The following is a 17,318-nucleotide window of genomic DNA, read 5'->3' on the forward strand; positions in this document are numbered from 1 at the left end:
TCTAAATTCACAGGCCTTACAACAAGTTGAGATAACTACCTCCAGACCACAACTGATAAATAATAAAAAATATAATCCAAAAGTTGAATACAATCGGTTTCAATTTGATATAGCCGAGCGTACAAGAGCACTGCCAGCTTTAAGAAATCTATTAAGACCAAGCACCAACAGAGTAAAGCTTAAATATACGTATTTTGTATTTACACTCTTGTTTTAATTGTAAATAAATAAAACGTACGTTTAAAAATTAAAATAATTTTTTTAAGGTAAGGGTTAATGTTGTAAAAGGACTGCCAACTGGCTTTACACAGATTGAGATGTGGACACACTGGTCATGATCACTTCGACAGCGTTGCCACCTAGTTGTCAACTGAACGCAATGTGGACACACTGATCGTCAAAAGAACGCGTCACTTTGCATTTTCGTCCGGCAAAAGTTCTTTAAGGTGGCTTAAAAAGTGAGTTACACTGCGTTTTAACCGATTGGCGTGGTGAGCGATAAGGCGGAGCCATCCATCCTTATCATTTCCATGAGTTATGACGCAATCCGCTGGCAAAAAACTACAATTTCATGCGACGCGACTCGCGCACCTGCGACAATCCTTCGTTTCGTGTGTTAACTTTGGCTTTTTCCGGCGTTTCTCAGTTGCGTGCCTTTGGCCAGGACATTGGGAAAACATCGGGACAGCCAGCCGGAGGAGCAGTCGACAAATCCCAATCCCGGCGGACACCGAATTTATGTTTGTTTGAGCACATTTCGCCGTCAAGTCATTCGTCAGTCTTGTCACATGTATTTTACGATGGGAGGGGGAGGTGGGAATGGCGGGAAGGAGCAGAAAATGATGGAAAAAATGCGGAAAAGGAAAAACAAATGCAAAATGTGACAGGGGCGCAACTGAGTCCTTTTAGCGATCCGGTGGACAGGAGCTGCTCCGCTCCCATTGACGCTGATAAATGCGGGATTGGGCTAATATCCATACCTCTTTATGACTCGTGACTTTCACTACTTCCACTAAAATATAACTAAAATCTAGAAAATGGTATGACACTTAACTTTTAAATTAAAGAACATCAATAATTTCATTGTATTTTAACTTATTTTCATTTTTTAAACCTAGATATCATCTAGCTGAAAACCAAATTATTAGTAATATTTCAAATAACGTATAAGGTTATAAAATTATATAATATTTTTAAAACTGTTATGGTTTTCTTAAAACATTATTATAAAAATTGTAAGCTTTTATTAATATCATGAATATTGTACCAGTACCTAAGTAGATTTCTGCAGAAAAACCAGAACGTAATTTGTAGCCAAGCCTCTAATGCGCTCTTTAAGAATACTTTAAGATCAGGTTTAATAACTTGCCTTGCTCAATAGATTAACTTGCTGGACAGCACTCAACTTATTCCCCAGGAATGAAGACAGTCTGGAGTGGTCGTCAGTGTATAAATCATATCAATCGAAGCCTTCCTCCGCTCCGAATCCAACATGACCAGGAAAACAGGCAGGCACTCCTCGGATTCTGGTGCGCAAAACATGTTTATAAAAAGTACAAGTTAATATTTATGTAATTCCACAGATGGGCAAACAACCAGGAGAAGACGGCGGTGGAGAGATCATTACATTGACATATTCATGCGGATTCAGAATCGGGGAATTCCAGGGAACACACAACAATGGAGCACGCGACCATGTGGAGCGGAGCCTTGAGGAGTGCGTCCCACGCGAAAACCAGGAATCAACCTGCAACTTGCAACCTGCAATGTGCCTTTTGTCTTGCCCAGAAAACTCACACATCTCGCATCGCACATCGTCCAGTTGTCGTCGCTTTATCCGCAACATGGACATGGGGACCGGGATCGTTGGAATGCTTATCAAGGGGCGCACTTGTAGCTGTCATAAGGCCAACTGAAATATTGGCAGCCCCATCTCCAGTCCAAGCTGATACCAAAACGGCAACCAAACGAGGGTTCCCCTTGCCCTAACTCCTCCCAATGGAGTTGGATGCACTGGACAAAAGTCCACTTGAGGTGGAAAGAAAGGAGAAAAGGCACCAGAAACGCCCCAGGACTTGTCCTCCATCCATTTATCTCACTCAACGCCGGCGACGGCAACGGGCAAATATGGAAATTCGTTGCCCTGGCCGCCTGTTTTTTGTGAGACCCCCGCAAACCCGCCACTAAAACCGCTTCATTAAACACTCCATGAACTCCCTGTCCTGGGCCAAGTGTCCTTATGTCCTGGCGGTGTAATTAATTTCTGCCACAGTCGGTATTTGAAAAAGCTTAGAAATGCGGCCGAGGAGCGGGCGGCAGGGTTTTCCGTGCGACAGGAGCTATTATGAAAGGGAGTCGAGTGGCGGGGATAATAACACAAGAAGTCGGGGGAAAGAAAATGGAGTTTCAGAAGGGCTTGAAGTTATGAATGCAAATAATGAAACTCCATAAATAGCTATGAAAAGAGCTGCTGCAAAGATAAGGACAAAGAATGCAAAGGAATTCGCCACAAAACAACCATAACTCAGTGCTTCATTCCACAGCCAGTCATATTTCAATTAATTTGTAAATACCTTACATCATCCCAGGCAAAGTGGAATAAACATGTGTTAATCAAAATTATCGGATTTACTGGATCAATAAACTTTGTCGTGTTGCCGAACCAATAATAATTAAGGCAACTGCTGCAGGATTTTCCAAGGTTCACAGGACACCAGGCAAACAACGAAAAACCAGGACACAAATCAAACAAATTCGGGGGGTAAGTGAGCAAGCAATGTTATAGTTATAGCCGAGCTAATCTGATTTACGGCAAGAAGGTGACTTAAAGCCCATATTGAGTTACCCCAAAAGAGAGTCCCTCCTGCCACCTTGTGCTGTGTGTCCTTTATGGGCCTTTTAGGTTAATTGCTTCTGTTGCATTCCCTCCATTAACCATTGGTCACATGAGGTCATTGTGGCTTCATTCTGGGGGAGTACTTCCTCATCCGGATGTAAAATAGGAAGCGAGTCCGGGTGGGCAAAAGGGAAAGGTGACCGGGAAACACAATCAACACGAACCTAATGCACGAAATTAGTTTTCATGTATGCAAAGTCGAGGGCGGGAGCCTTGGCTCAGAGCTGTCACCACCCACCTGGCAGCTCCCAGGGAGCGGGATCCACCACCCACCAGGTGGACACCTGTGCGTGCTTGCCGGCAGTCGTCGTCGACGTCGTCATCCTGGCACAGACAACAAAGGATTCCTCTTCGAAAGCAACTGTCAAAGTCGTGGCAGACATTTTCATAATTTTCACATGCTTAGGGAGGGCGAGACTCTTTCCCTGTTTCCCGATGCCGCTTTTTTGTCCCGGGCGTGCCTCTTAATTGCCCTGAATGGAGCTGGGCAAAGTGGGAAGCGTGACAGGAGTCAGGGTAATGCTATTTAGAGCCTGCCACGCCGACTGTCACCTGCTGGGATTTGTGCGAGTGCCTTGCCACCAAGGTCGAGCCTGGAATTTTCACGACATTTTCACTCTCTTGCGGCCTATTCTCTTTTCAATCTGTTAATATTTTGGGTTGGGCTTACAAATTATGTCATTATTTCGATGATATATTCGAGTTACGTACCTTAAATCAGTGTAGTAGCTTGAAGATAATAATTTATATATTTTTAGCTAGTTCTAGTAGCATTTTCTGGACTTACAATATGACACATCTTAGAACTAAACATACTCATATTTTTCAATCATCGCCTGGAAAACAAGCGATATTCTCAGTTAGCTATTCTCAGAAATTCGAAATTTTGTATTAATATTTTTTGTATGAAACTAAATACAGTTCTTAACAATGGATGATGATTTATCGAAAGCCGATCTTATAGAAAATACATGTCCTTCCTCTGCTGAAGAAACGCGACTTGTGGAGAAGAGTCACTCAGCCTGGCAAGAAGAAGCAGTTCTTAAAGAGAAGGCAAAGGATAACCAACTGTCCAGGAACGGCCAGCAGTTAACCTTCTGTGTCTTCCATGACGAATCGCAGCTGAAGGTGCTCCACAGCCTGATCGACAAGGAGCTCTCCGAACCGTACTCCATTTACACCTATCGCTACTTTGTCTACAACTGGCCAGATCTGTGCTTCTTTGCCCTCGATGGAGGTCGCTATGTGGGCGTGATAGTGTGTAAAATGGAGGAGACGATGGAGGGAGTCCAGATGGGTTACATTGCCATGCTGGCGGTGGATGTGGAGTACAGGAAGCGGGGCATTGGAAAGGCCCTCTCTGAAATGGCCATAGAGACCATGGCGATGAAGGATGCAGCCATGGTTTCCTTGGAAACGGAGCTGACCAACAAACCGGCACTGGCACTGTATCAGAGTTTGGGATTCATTCGGGAAAGGCGCCTTTTGAGGTATTACATGAACGGTGTGGATGCCTTTCGCCTGAAACTGGTGCTCCATGACTCCTGCATGCTGCCCTTGAGCGAGGATTAGCATAGTTAGTCGCGGTTCCCTTTCGTTAATGAAGGCTTCTGATAGGTTTCGAGGTGGTTTTCGTTTCTCTGACCTTTGCTCCGTTCCCTTCAATTAGCGCCCCAGCATGCTGCTACTTGGGTAGCCCAAGAAAAGTGATTCTGGAGTCCCAGGACTCCTCAAACCAGGTAGATGAAACTCCGCCGCCTAATTGAGCCGCAAAACGGTCGATTTTGATGGAAACTGCAGAGAGTCATGCCGGGCAGGGTGATCAAACCGATCGACCAGAAGGGATAATTGCCTCTCAGGGTCAAAGTCTCGACACATTAAGGAGCACTCGTCGCCTCGATAAGGCTATGCTTTGATAGGTGGTCCTGCATCGCCACCGGCATCCTTCAGATTCATTCAAGCCGATTGAGGGAATCCAGTTCAGCCAAGTTCATGAAGAATGTCTTTCAGCAGTTATTTACAAGGTTGCTTGATTTGATGGGGCCTGTTTGATAGTAAATAAATCTCTGGTGGTCTCTTAGTATCTTTTAAAGCACTCTTTTTGTGGGACTTGGTATTCCATGGGTGGATAATCATACTTTGTTTAAAGGTTCCCTATCACATGACTATGAGTTCTACACGTTCCAAATACCAATATAATAAAGTAATAAACCTTTGATTACGTTTACTTCTAGTTCTCGTGCCACTAAAACACTAATACTTGTTCTTGCACATGAGGAAACCTTCATCGATTGAGCACCTCTTTCAGGTCATCGCTTCCCTTCAGAGCGTTCTCCTTGGAACATTGAACCCTTGGAGCTTCTCGTCGGAGGTCTCTCTGCCCGCAGATCGTTGATCTGTGATACCCACTCGAGGCTTGCTACCAGCTTCCTCAGTTGAGTTCTGGATCCGATTCTGAGCCACAGTCTGACTCTGACTTTAACTCTGACTCCATTCCATACACTTCACCTTTCCGCCAAATGTAAACAAAAACGTCCAAAGTCAACTTTTGGGCAGGTGGCTCCCAGTCGCAGCCGCAGCCGCAGCTTCTGTCCGCAGCTCTGCAGCCAGGGAACAGATGACATGCAACGTTGTGGCAGAGACCGCGGAGGAGCGGGCGCGCGAAGAGGTGAAGCGTTGATTGAGTTGCACCTGCCATTCGCAGAAACAAGCTGGACGAGAACGGGAGCGGGAGCGAGCTCGCGGACTGGGGGGCAGTTGGATGCCCGCGTTATTTATGTGGATTTTTCGGCTTCACAGAGCTACAGCTTTGGGTAGCGAGTAGCAGTCGCCGTCGCCGTCCCCGCCTGAGCCTGTCTGACCTCGTCCCGATTGCTGTTGACATTGTGCCTGAATTTCAATTTGATGTCCACGAGGCGGCAGCTCCTGTCTACCATAAATCTTGGCGCACCAACTGCCGCCTAGACTCTCCGGATTGGATTGGTTTGGCTCTGGCATTCGCTGCCTGTCTGTCTTCTTCAACGGGAGTTCTACTCCGCCCCCGACATCCAAAGGAGTCGCTTCGGCTTTATCTCTTTATCTGGCACTTCCTGCTAATTGTATAATTTAATTGGAACTTAATTGGTAGGTGCAATCAGCCAGTTCTGATTATGCACAATTATTAATCGCAAATTAGGGACTACATGAGCTTTTGACAGGGGTAAACCCCAATTTTTGTTGGATTTTACTTCAACATCGATTGAGGGATTGCTCATTGAGACACTCAAGTGAATTTCTATCTTAATTTCTATTAAGCTACCCAAGTGTTTTACTTATTTGCCAAAGTAATCAGGCTTCTTTGATTTCCGACCGCTTCTTTGATTACGCATCATTAATAAGTGGGATTTTAGGACCATTAAAAATGTATATTACACCCTGTGATTTTTAAGGGAAACTGGCTTTTAGAACCACTAAAAACGGATGTTATACCCTGTGACTCTTAGGTTAAATCAGTAAATTTGTCATCCATCAAAAAGGGAAAAGATTCATATAGGTATTTAAAGCTGTTCACTCAATAACTTAATATTCACGAGGGGTATATTTCAGTCGAGTAACAGCGAAACAGCTAATAATGATTTTTGATTCGACGAAAGTCCTTCGAGCGGAATGCTTACTTGGAAATTCAGGGGCTTAAGTCCTGCTAATCCGGCAGGATTGAAAGCGCTGCCGAATGACAATATGAATTATTACGAAATTCTTATGCTGCGCCTTCATATTGCATGGGGGATTTTCAGTTTGCCACGGCGCAAACTAATATAGAGCAAGTATCGATTGGTTCGCACCCTTTTCGGAGTGGGAAAATTCGTTGACACACAGGTCTCCCTCGGAGTGGGTATTAATTAAGGATTTTCCTCAAGTTTTCGTTGCAGTCCTTCGCTTTGAATTCCGGCTCATATTTATGTGGAGCAAATATTGATTGAGTGGCTCCCACTTCCCACTTCGAACTCCGTATGTACGCCTAACCGCCCTGAGTTATTTACGAGGAAAACGAGAATTTCATTTATAATTCAGACATTTATTTTTGTTAAATTTTTCTCAGTTTATTTATTTATCTATAATTTTTGCTTTTGGTTTTTGCTATTTGGTTTGAACATTTCCGTCTCCTAGTTGTATTATTTTATTCTTTTCGGGAGTGGAGGAAGTAGAGCGAGGGACTGTGTGGTTCCATTATTTTGAGACTCGAATATGCTATCTTGGGGATCTGGGGCCCGCAAGGATTCTAATCTGGCTTTCGCTCTGCTGGCTTTTGTGCCAGATTAGCTATTTTCAATCGGGATACTTTGGATATTTCTCTATTTGCGTACGAGATATACATTGCTTTCTATCTATAAATATTGGGGTGTGTGTCGTATGGTATCGTAGGGGTCAATATGTCAAGCTCTTGGTAATCCTCTTGCTCGATTATTTATTGGCCTTAAATTGTGGCCAAAAACCATGTCGGCAACTGAAAAACTGAAAGAAAAATGAGGGAAATGAAAACGCTTTGAATCTCTTGTATTCTGTTGTATTCTTGAAATGTTTTGATTTTATTTCTTTGGCTTTTCGTGTGTATTTTTTGAATTGGATATTTTACAGTTGAATTGCTTGCTTTTTCCCACTTCTGTGTGTTGTTTTCTGTTTTTTCGTGCTTGTTTTTGTTTTGTGTGAATTTCACTAAATTATTAAATAAATAAATAAATAGTTGGCTCGATTGACAAATTAATAAACCCTCGCTGCACTACAATAAATAAATATAATTAGTAATACTTTGTGTGTGTGGGGGGATTACGATAAACATTTGCTCGATTTTGTAACGCATTAAGTGACTTTAATTAATCTAACTCGATTTGCTTAATTGATCTGAATTGAATGGTTCTTTGCTGTGGTTTCCCATCGTTTTTTGTTGCTGTAGTTGCTGTTTGGTTTGACTAGTGTGCGACTTAATAGTATTTACAATTTGAAACAATTTGTTAGGGGCTAGTTATACCTAGTTATGTACGTAGTGTGTTTAATCGCTAAGAGCTACATAGTTCGGGGCAGATTATGCTTATGGGTGTATAAACAATTTGATGCGGTTTGCTGACGCTTCGATTCATTCGGAGTAATTGCGGCCAATAAATACATAATTTAAGAAAACAGGCAGAAACCGTCGAACGAAAACATGGATAATGGGTTAATTTAAATCATAGCGAGAGGCGATTAGTTCTGTTCCTTGATTTCCCTCTTGATTTTTACTTTGTTTTACACGCGAAATAAATTCAGTCTTTGGTTCTATCACAACATTTGTTTACACGTTTCGGCTTCGGTTTATGTTCATACTCATCTCATATTATCAGTTGGGTTTTCTTGTTTTTGAGTTTGTGTATGGTGTTTCGGAACTAACACGGTTAACGGTAACTGCAAACGGCAACGGTATCGGTAATGCTAACGCAAAGCAAAAGCCAAACTAATTTCGAATTTAGTTTTGAACTAAATCGTTGAGTGAACTCTTCCTTTCCACCAACTCTCTGTCTCTCGATCTCTCCTGAAGCTGAAGCTGACGCTGCACGTGACTCCGGACGGCGGTCCTCATGCTTAGGACACTCCCAGGTCGTGCAGCAGGTGCTGGGTGATCACCTCGCCCTGCTCCTCCATCAGCTGGGCGGTGACCGTGTTGATCAGGTTGAACACAATGGCGAAGACGGTAAAGGCACAGTAGACGCCCAGGGCCAGCCACCAGATGAGCTGCTCGTACTCCCGGTGCCCGAAGTTCTTCAGCACCAGGAAGCCGATCGTGAGTCCTGCCAGAGCTCCCGTCAGGTGGGCGATGTACGACACCTGGGGACCCTTGGGGAAGGCGCCGCCATCGAAGTACTGGGTGTACAGAGCGTAGCCCAGGTCGCAGGATACTAAAAGTAGAAGAGTGGAGAGGGTTCAAGTTAGTTTAAAGTCATAACCAATATTTGCAAAGAAAGTAAAAGGCAATATAAGGATTTACTGAAGAATTCGAATTTGGAAACGAAAACTGAAGAAGCAAGTTAAGAAGTTTTGATCAAAGAAACTCACCGAAGATGACAACAGATCCCAGCTGCGTGGATGCGCTCTTCATGTGCGCATAGTTCAGTGTGATGTTGGCCAGGTGGGCGGCCAAGAGGGCGTAGACGCCACCGCTGGCGCCCACCAGGAACACCTCCGAGTCGACGACACTCGTGCCCAGGGATCCGGCGAACACGCCCGCCATGTAGATCACCCCGATCCTGGCCGTGCCGTGCATCACCTCCAGGGGGATGCCGAAGAACAGCTGGATGACGATGTTGAAGCCCAGGTGGAACCAGTTGGCGTGCAGGAACATGTAGCTGAAGAAGCGCCACACCTGGAGCCGCCTATCCGGGCGGTAGACCAGCACCGAATCCGAGGGAATCGGAACGGGGAGCCCGAAGTTCTGGGCGGGCATTGTGTAGCGGTCGTAGGCGAAGATGGCAATCTAGAATGGACAGAAGGGGGATTGGGGGTTAGTTTTGGGGTCTCACACACTGATTTATGTTGTTGCTGTCTGGCACGCGACCGCGTCCCAAATAGAGTCTTATGAAAACGCTCAGGGCGAGTCCTGCCAACTTGGCAGGGCTTCAAAAACTAAAACTCATACGCCCCGTGGGCCGTTTGTAGGTTTATTTGGTATTCGTGCTAGTTTCCATTCGAAGGGAAGCGATTGTATTATAAGGGTATAGGGGCAGGCTGGGGCTAGGCTGTTTTTCATTTAAAATTATATAAAATATAGATATTAGGTCCCAGCGAAAAATAAAAGTTTTACATACTCCTTATCTAACTACCATTTCTATTTCTATTTATATCTCCTCCGTTTTTATACGACCAAAATGGCCTCAAAAACTGCGAGTTTCTGGTTTCATATACTTTTCTGTTCGCTTTTCCTTCAGCTGTTTGCTGTTCAACTTGTTTACAATCGATTTTCGGGGGCGCCAGCGAGTCAGACGCAGAGAACGAAACATGTAAAAGCGGGGAAAGGCGAGGAAAACTCTTGGAAAGAAAACTTCCGCCCTTCGCAACTTCCCCGCCCCTCCCCCGTATCGTTTTTATCGCTCTTGGGATGAAAGTTTGCGGCTCCTTTGATTTAATGGGCGGGGATGAGTGAATTTCGACTCACCTCAATGATGGAGATCACTAGGATGAACCAGGGAAAGTGCTGCCGGTGGACGTACTTCAGCAGGCCCAGATCCTCCGCCTCCGGAAGGGGCACGACCGGCAGGGCCTCGCGCTGCATGTAGATGTGCTCCCCCTGGCGGGTGCAGCAGGTACTGCTGGCCGTGCTGCAGTCCGTGTCGTAGGACGAGGAGCTGCAGGCGATGGAGGCGGGAATGTCAATGATGGTCTCCTTGGCGGCGACTGCAGAATGCTCCTCCGCCTGGGCCTCCTTCTCCTGGCCCAGATCCACCTTGGTTTCGTTTACACTCTGTGCGGGGCTCTCCATTCTGGCGCCGTTGAGAAAATTCTGTAAAGACGGCACACGCATAAAGTGAGTAATTAATTAACTTGAACCGAACAATAAACAAAAATCAATTAAGTGCATAAGTTATTCATAAAACGCAGAACAAAACAAGAGCAATTACAACACTTCAGACTTCTGACGGGAAAATGCAGTGGAATCAAAAGAAAGGCAGGGAAAAGCGGGGAAAAGCGTGCTTTTTGTGGCCAAGAATTTTGTTTATGGTCTGGGACACGGATTCCAATGGCTCTGCAACTTCCTGGTTTCCCCCTGGCCAAGGCAGGGCTGGCGGGAAAACTGGGTCAGCTGGCTGGCTGGCTAACGGCTAACCATAAAATTTGATGGGCCAAGTTTGCTTTTCCCCAAGTTACGGGGGGCCTCTAAAATTAGCCTGACAAACTTGAAGATACTTTCGTGGTGCGTTACATAAAGTGCACTTCTTAGCCCTGAAACCAGCTTCGCTAATGGCCACCTAATCAGCTAATGGTCAGGCATTACTGCAATTTCCCCCCACAAATTATGTTAATCGCATTCGATTCAATTACAGTCACAGCGCACAAATCTTCCTAAATTCCCCAAACAATTGTTCGAAAAAAACCGAATTCATTGCCTTGCACAACAAAAAAAAATTCCTAAAAACGCGTTTTTCTCACTCCCACTCGCTGTGCTCGCATGGCCCCCTCTCTTTCTTGGAGTCGCGTTGCGTTTTTGTGCCCGCTACCTACTGCCTACACTGCTCGAAAAAGTGAGTGGGAGCCACTCCGCGGCTTGCCTTTATTTTGCTTTTATTTTTTCGGTTGCCTAGCAATTACAGTGCGGCACGAAATCGCTGTCGGGGCTTATTAATTAATTTATTTATTAATTTCCATTGCAGACTGCACTGAATACCCAGGCGAGCATGAAGCGGAGATGTCGAAAGCGGACTTTTCAGCGCAATGCATTAATTCGCACAACTCTTTGCCTGCCTCCTATGGTCTATGGTCAGTTTAGCATAGTTTCACATGACCCGCGGTGTAATTTGCATTTTTTATGCTTTCTGCCGCACCACTCGCACCCCTAGAAAACGGGCAAAGGGCGCGAGAGAGACAACACACAGGTTGAACAAACTCATTACGCCTCTAAGTTTAAGTGCTTTTGTTTTGCCGCTGTGACAATTTCTATTGCAGTTTGCACACTTCTTGCATCTCTGTATCTTTGTATCCCGCGGATACGGCCTCATTAAGGTCGGGGCCCCGGGCTTACCTTAGGTTTTTCTGCCTTTCGCAGTATTATAATCCGAAATGCGTGGGCTTCTCGTAATCCAAATGTCTCTAGTTTATTGGCATATTCGCTTGGTTTTCACTTGACTTCCGTGGCTCACACATTGGTAACTTGGTTTTTGGTAGTGGTATTGCTCGTAAATCCAGGAGCTTGTTTTCTGAATATTTTCGAGTTATATTCTCTGCTTGCACCCACACTCCGCACACGACAATTTGAATATTTCTATGTTTCTGTTTATCTCGAGACGCAGTCTGAGTGCTTTTGGAAATTCGATGATCTCGCGCTCGCGGCTCGCACGCAACTGACTTTCGGAAGGGAAGGCAGCCGGCCTTTATAAGTGCTCGATGGGCAGGCGCTTTATAAGAGAGGTCTCGAACTCGAACGTGTTGTGTTTTCGTTCCGCCGTATAAGAGCCGGGCGGTATGGCCGGCCAGATGTTGTGCGGGTGCACTGCAGTCATTCGCCTGCTGCAGCTCGGGGCGAGCGGTTCGGTGGGTCTGCGGTTGGTTCTACCACTGGGCATTCGCCGGCTCGGTTTCCCCATCCGCTGCTTGGTAACCCATGGCGGTGGTGACTCATCCGCGGGCCAGCACTTCTTGCCAATGCCACACTGACTAACCATCTTCGGCGATCCGCGATCTTTGTCATGACTTACTGCGCAGATCTGGGGTCTTCTAATCTTAGCCACCTTGCGAAATTCCAGCAAGGTTGTTACGAGAAGGTGTTGCGGGAGGTGCTCTTATGACTAATTAGTAATGTAGAATCCCCTTTCGTAGAACCGGAACTGGAAATATTCCATAGTGATGAAACACTTTATTTTATTAATGGTGTTCTATAGCAAAGGAGGAGATCCATTCATTTGTTTGAAGTTTGAGATGCCTAAGGCGAATTTAGGTATTATATTCTAAACTTTTAATCAGCAAATATTAGAAAATATTGTTTTTCCAGGGAACCCATTGTTCAATAAAATCCATTCCCTTGAACATTTCAGTTTATACTATGCTTTTTGCCCTATGGTGAAACTCACCAGGCAATTAAAGAAAGTGTTTTCCGTTGTATAAGTACTTGTGGTGCTGTTGCCACGTATTCTGCTGATTCAAAAAGAGGCCATAAAAGTCTAACCAATTTGAAATACAATTAAAGATGATGAAATCCTGATTAAGAGACGAATATCTAGGCTACGCATTGCGGAACTCTTTTCAGAAGTTAAATCAATGCTATTAGCAATGTGATTGTGATTGATATAGGGTAGAAAACAGATGTTTTTCAAAGGTTTGTTAAAAAACCCAAATAACTGATTTATTTTCTGGAACAAATTTTAATTAATAATATAATATGTTCTTAAAATATGTGTATATTGTTTGAATCGAACGTTAAAGAATATTTTCAAAAGTCTTCCAAAGCCGTTACCTCTTTCAATACCTATCCCAACACTGTTTTTTCATTATTCCTTTGTCTGGGGGAACGTGCTGTAGCAAGTGAACTGAAATGCAAATCAAGAATCAGTTTAGCGAGGCAGAACATGTCCCGGATTTGAATTCGAAACCGTAACCCTCAGATTCCCCCTGATTCCCCGATTCCCGGTAAGAGATCATCGCGCTCGGGGGTTTTGAGTTTCACACCTTTCCCAGCGCCCTCGGAGGCGTTGAGCAGATAGAAATCGGTAGCAAAAATAAATATTTATACAAATTATTAGGCAGCCTGGGCCGCTGCAGTCACGAGTTCGCGGGAAAGGTCACGGCGTGTTGCACAAAAGGAGTAGCTTTGCCGGTGGCTTCCTGGCCGAAAGGATCAGGCGACGTGGTTACGTGTTTTGCATGATAAGCTGGGAATTTACACAGATCCGATAGATAAGACAAATACCCATCCTGGCCAGTCATCATCGAGGCGGAGAACTCCCACTCCCGCATGTGAAAAGTGAAAATGTGAAAACATTTTCACAGCGAGGGCAGAGAGATGCGCTGAGATGAGGTGCGATGGAGAGTCCTCGTCCTCGTCGGCTGAGATTTATGATGACTTTTTAACATGTGCGTGTGCAACAGGTAAGCAGGCACAAAGACGCAGTTGCATTACACGGCCATGACCAGGCACGTCATCGGTTCTGAGTTCTCAGTTCTCTCGGCAGAGAATCATCTTCATCGTAAATCCTTTTTCCCACGTTCCCTCAGGTCGGGTTCTCCAACCGTCGCTGGGTTTCCATTGTGCCAGACACGCATCCCAGCTCTGCGAACACTCCACGGACAGGGACCCACTGCCCTGGCAAGGTCACCCACCTAACCACCCTACCCACCCAAAAAACACTAGACGTCAGGTAACCGAGTGGGCGTGGGCGGGCTTTTCCCACGCAGGACGTTGATTCCTGGCCCGCCGCCCGGGGAATTCCTCCGGCCAACATGTGCTCAACATATGCATGTGCAGAGTGCCTCAGGGGCCGCGAATCAGGAAATTCCGTTCCGTCCGCCACTTGCGCTTCCCACCGCGCAGCAAGGTGTCCCTTTTCCGCTTCCCGGAGTTTCATCTCGTTTCGCGACTTTTTGTTCACGCGCACTTGTCATCCGCAAGTTCCGCCAACTGTTTCGCGATGTGTGTGTGGGGGATTTCCCGGCGCATTTAGTTATCCTGCCCAAGGATCTGGGCACTAATCATCGGCCAGGGGCGCGTCTTTCAAGCAGCTTCTCGGAAGGCAGATGCAAAGAGGAGGTTGCTCTGGTCGAGAGCCTAAGTCCCGAAAAACTCAGAATATCTGACTCCAAATGCTGGTAATTGGCTCTGCAAAATGTTAATACTGTTTAGATCGCACTACTTGAATGATATCACAATCAAATATAAACCTTTATATTGACAAAGTTTTAAAGGGATTTGCATATTTATTTACGTTTCTACCAACTTTAAAATCAGTGAACTCCTTGCGAAATGCACAACTCTTCAGAACAACAACCAGAGAAAGCCAGATCTGAATGGCGTTAAGGGCGCCCGAGGCGAAATGCAAATTTTATAGAACCATAAAAAGGCAACCGAACTTGACGGGCCAATTGCAAACGGCAATGGGAATGGAATTGAAAAATTGATTGAGAATGAAGGCCAATAATAATGGACAAGTAATGAGACTGTCCGCAACAGCCGAGGGAATCGTGGGAGTCGAGGACCCAAAGGAGCAAAGAGTGCTGGCCGAGGAGCCGGGACATGCTCGAAATTTATCTATTGGATTAAGGTCTCTTTTGTGGACGTCATTATGGCCAATGCCAAAGACAAATTGGAAATTTATTGTTATTGGCAGGGGCGGTGGAAGGGGGCGGCGGTTTCGGAAGGAAGGAAGCGCAAGGATAACAGACCAGCGAATATGCATAATAAAAATGTCAATCAATGAACTGCAACGACCCGAAAGGAGTCCTCCGCATCCGCATCCGCATCCAGGGAATCGAGGCCATGGGCCAGTGGTGCGGCCACGATAATTGAACATAAACAGTGCATTCAAGTAGTAATTGTTGAAATTATTGTGCATCCTAATCCCGAACCAAGGAACCCAGCAACCGAAACGAACGCAGGACAACGGCGTTTCAGGCTCTGCGGTCAGTAGTTCTTGGGTCCGAAAATAAGCTGTTGGTCCACAAAAAAGAAAACCCCAGACCGGGCCCAGTTAAAAAGGACATTTGTATGTATGCCATAGTCGAGTCGGAATTTGGAAGAGTTCCCAGGACATGTCGACACTGCCATTTCGGGGCAGCCAAAGAGGAAACACCAGTGCAAACACAGGCAAATGTTGATGCCCGCATTCCACCCAGGCGCTGAGACAAAAGAAGGCCCAAACGGAGCCATGGCCGAATCCAAATTGGCTCTGACTTTGTGGAGTAAGTCATCAGAATGAATAAATAAACAGGACCTGGAGAGGCTGCGATAATGGCTTCGGATAATGGACGAGAGAGGTCCTGAATCAATACGGAACCAGAGTTTAAGGAGCGATTCGTAAGGAGATGGGAATATTTCGAGGCTTTGCAAGATAACGACTTCATACCAGAACCCTTAAGCCATCAACTTCAATCAGCTGAAAGAAAATTTGTAAGACCAACAAAGTTTGAGCAATTTAAGGCCTTCAGTATAAATCACAACGTCCACACTTAAGCTGCGTCCCATTCGTATTTAATTTGAGTACTCAGCAGAACTCCTAAATTGGCAAGCGCCGCAGCTCAGTTAAAAAAGGGGGAACTCTTTACTTTCCCCGCACCAACCATGTTAAAATCCCGCACTCACCATCGAGGAGCACTTGACCACTGGACCCCGCTCGCGAAACTCGTGGCGCTAATCAGTTTAAAGGGCGCTTGTCCACTTTGGCAATGCTTTGGTTTTAATTACGCGGCAAAAGTTGGACCTCATCCGCATCTGCAACTGCCACTGGCTCCCCATCATCCCCACGCCCATCCTCCCCAGCTCCCCAGCTCCCCAGCTCCTCACCGCCAACTTTGCAATCTGGCGAATTTTTCGCTGCAGCATCTCGCCGGGATTCCCAGTTAGTTAAAGTGCTGGCAACACATTAAAACTGCAATTCATCCGCAGCCGCAGAGGAGGCCACACATGGTCGAAAGGATGGGTGGATGCGGCTGCTGCAGGAGGCTGCTGGAGGCTGCTGGGGGGATTTGGATGGCCCTTTTGGAGGACTACAGCTCAGCAGGGGCTTGCTGCACTAATGAACATTTTATTACAAAAGTTTGCTCTCTGGATGAGGAGCGAAAACTTGTGTGCAAGTTGCACATCTTTTTTATGGCATTTCATTGGGAAGCATAGCAGGCCGGGATCTGGCTGGGATCCGGGCAGAACTTGGCCCAATTTGAAATATTATTATGCCAAGTGGCCAGCTGAGCACACCCCCGGGCCTCCTGATCCCCCCGTGGAGTGGGGCTGCACTTGTGCGACTTCAAACCCAGCTGGGAATGCAACTCAACCCTTTCTGGAGGGGGCGGAGGTGTCTGGTCGGTGTCTGCGACCCGTCTGCACTCGTGACACCGCTGAAACCCAATCCCCGGCAGCTCGGATATTTGCTCAGCGGAACCAGAAGTCCAGTCAGCTCTGTAATTCCGTTTTAATTTGCACGCCCGGCGTGAAGTGACTTCGCTCCTCCTCGCCAGCGGAATTGGACACCACAGAAGCGCAGAGAGTCACCCCCAAGATGACCTTGTTGGCCTGCCCACCCCAACCAAGTGAAGAGCTCGGCTTTCTCCACCACTCAACGTTTTAATTACGGATTCGAGCAAACATTGCAACCGAAAATATTTGGTCAGAAGGGAAGAGGTGGAAAATGGGAGGGGAATCTTACTGCTCGAGTGGAGAGGAAAGGGTTGCAGGGTCCTAGGGTTTGGGTTAATGGGTTTCAGTTTCTAATTATGATTATTTTAATTGTCCTGACTTCAGCACTATATGAAAAGGGGTCCGAGTGTGGGTAGTTTTCTAAAGTTTTTTAATGAAAACGTTTTATGTTCATTAGATAAGTTCAGAGAAATGATATAGGGATAATGAGAAAAATCTGCAGAGGGTTTCTTTTTTATAATTTCCTGTGAAGGAGGATGTAGGGCATATCCTTTCTTTATGTACAGTTTTTATCTGAAATATCCGAACATTGGGGTATAACTGAGGTGATTCATAACGTCTTCATAACCACCTTTCAATTTAAAA

The 17,318-nt window shown here is 45.8% G+C and overlaps 3 protein-coding genes across 4 annotated transcripts in view; 2 read left to right on the forward strand and 1 right to left on the reverse strand.

Moving 5' to 3' along the window:
* The first annotated feature begins 386 nt into the window (after positions 1-386).
* The window catches only part of LOC108027826 (cohesin subunit SA-2), a 43,066-nt gene continuing 26,134 nt past the window's right edge, over positions 387-17,318 (forward strand). Inside the window, exons 1-5 of one of the 2 annotated variants that reach the window (XM_050886027.1) lie at positions 387-458; positions 647-1,040; positions 1,119-1,235; positions 1,382-1,529; positions 1,584-2,761. The gene's annotated coding sequence lies outside the window, so the exon portion shown is untranslated. Of the gene's footprint in view, positions 459-646; positions 1,041-1,118; positions 1,530-1,583; positions 2,762-17,318 lie in introns of both variants that reach the window. The other variant, XR_007763641.1, reaches the window with a different exon arrangement.
* Positions 3,714-4,979, forward strand: LOC108028454 (uncharacterized). The gene has a single exon (XM_017100302.3). It carries the CDS (start codon positions 3,827-3,829, stop codon positions 4,466-4,468), a length of 642 nt encoding a protein of 213 aa, XP_016955791.1. The 5' UTR covers positions 3,714-3,826; the 3' UTR covers positions 4,469-4,979.
* On the reverse strand, positions 7,426-11,945 carry LOC108031105 (protein rhomboid). The gene is made up of 4 exons (XM_017104319.3): positions 11,637-11,945; positions 10,056-10,400; positions 8,960-9,377; positions 7,426-8,802 (listed from the first exon to the last, which is right to left on the reverse strand). Exons 2-4 carry the CDS (start codon positions 10,377-10,379, stop codon positions 8,489-8,491), a joined length of 1,056 nt encoding a protein of 351 aa, XP_016959808.1. The 5' UTR covers positions 10,380-10,400; positions 11,637-11,945; the 3' UTR covers positions 7,426-8,488.

The sequence above is a fragment of the Drosophila biarmipes genome, chromosome 3L, assembly GCF_025231255.1.
Source record: "Drosophila biarmipes strain raj3 chromosome 3L, RU_DBia_V1.1, whole genome shotgun sequence".
Taxonomy (NCBI): domain Eukaryota; kingdom Metazoa; phylum Arthropoda; class Insecta; order Diptera; family Drosophilidae; genus Drosophila; species Drosophila biarmipes.

What these genes read in the sequence shown, in the direction of transcription:
- LOC108028454 (XM_017100302.3), top strand. Translation starts at nt 3,827, where the DNA reads ATGGATGATGATTTATCGAAAGCCGATCTTATAGAAAATACATGTCCT.
- LOC108031105 (XM_017104319.3), bottom strand. Translation starts at nt 10,379, where the DNA reads ATGGAGAGCCCCGCACAGAGTGTAAACGAAACCAAGGTGGATCTGGGC. An exon ending in TAGTGATCTCCATCATTGAG is followed by an intron (nt 9,378 to 10,055) that starts GTGAGTCGAAAT and finishes TGTCCATTCTAG; the next exon opens with ATTGCCATCTTCGCCTACGA. An exon ending in GGGATCTGTTGTCATCTTCG is followed by an intron (nt 8,803 to 8,959) that starts GTGAGTTTCTTT and finishes TTCTACTTTTAG; the next exon opens with TATCCTGCGACCTGGGCTAC.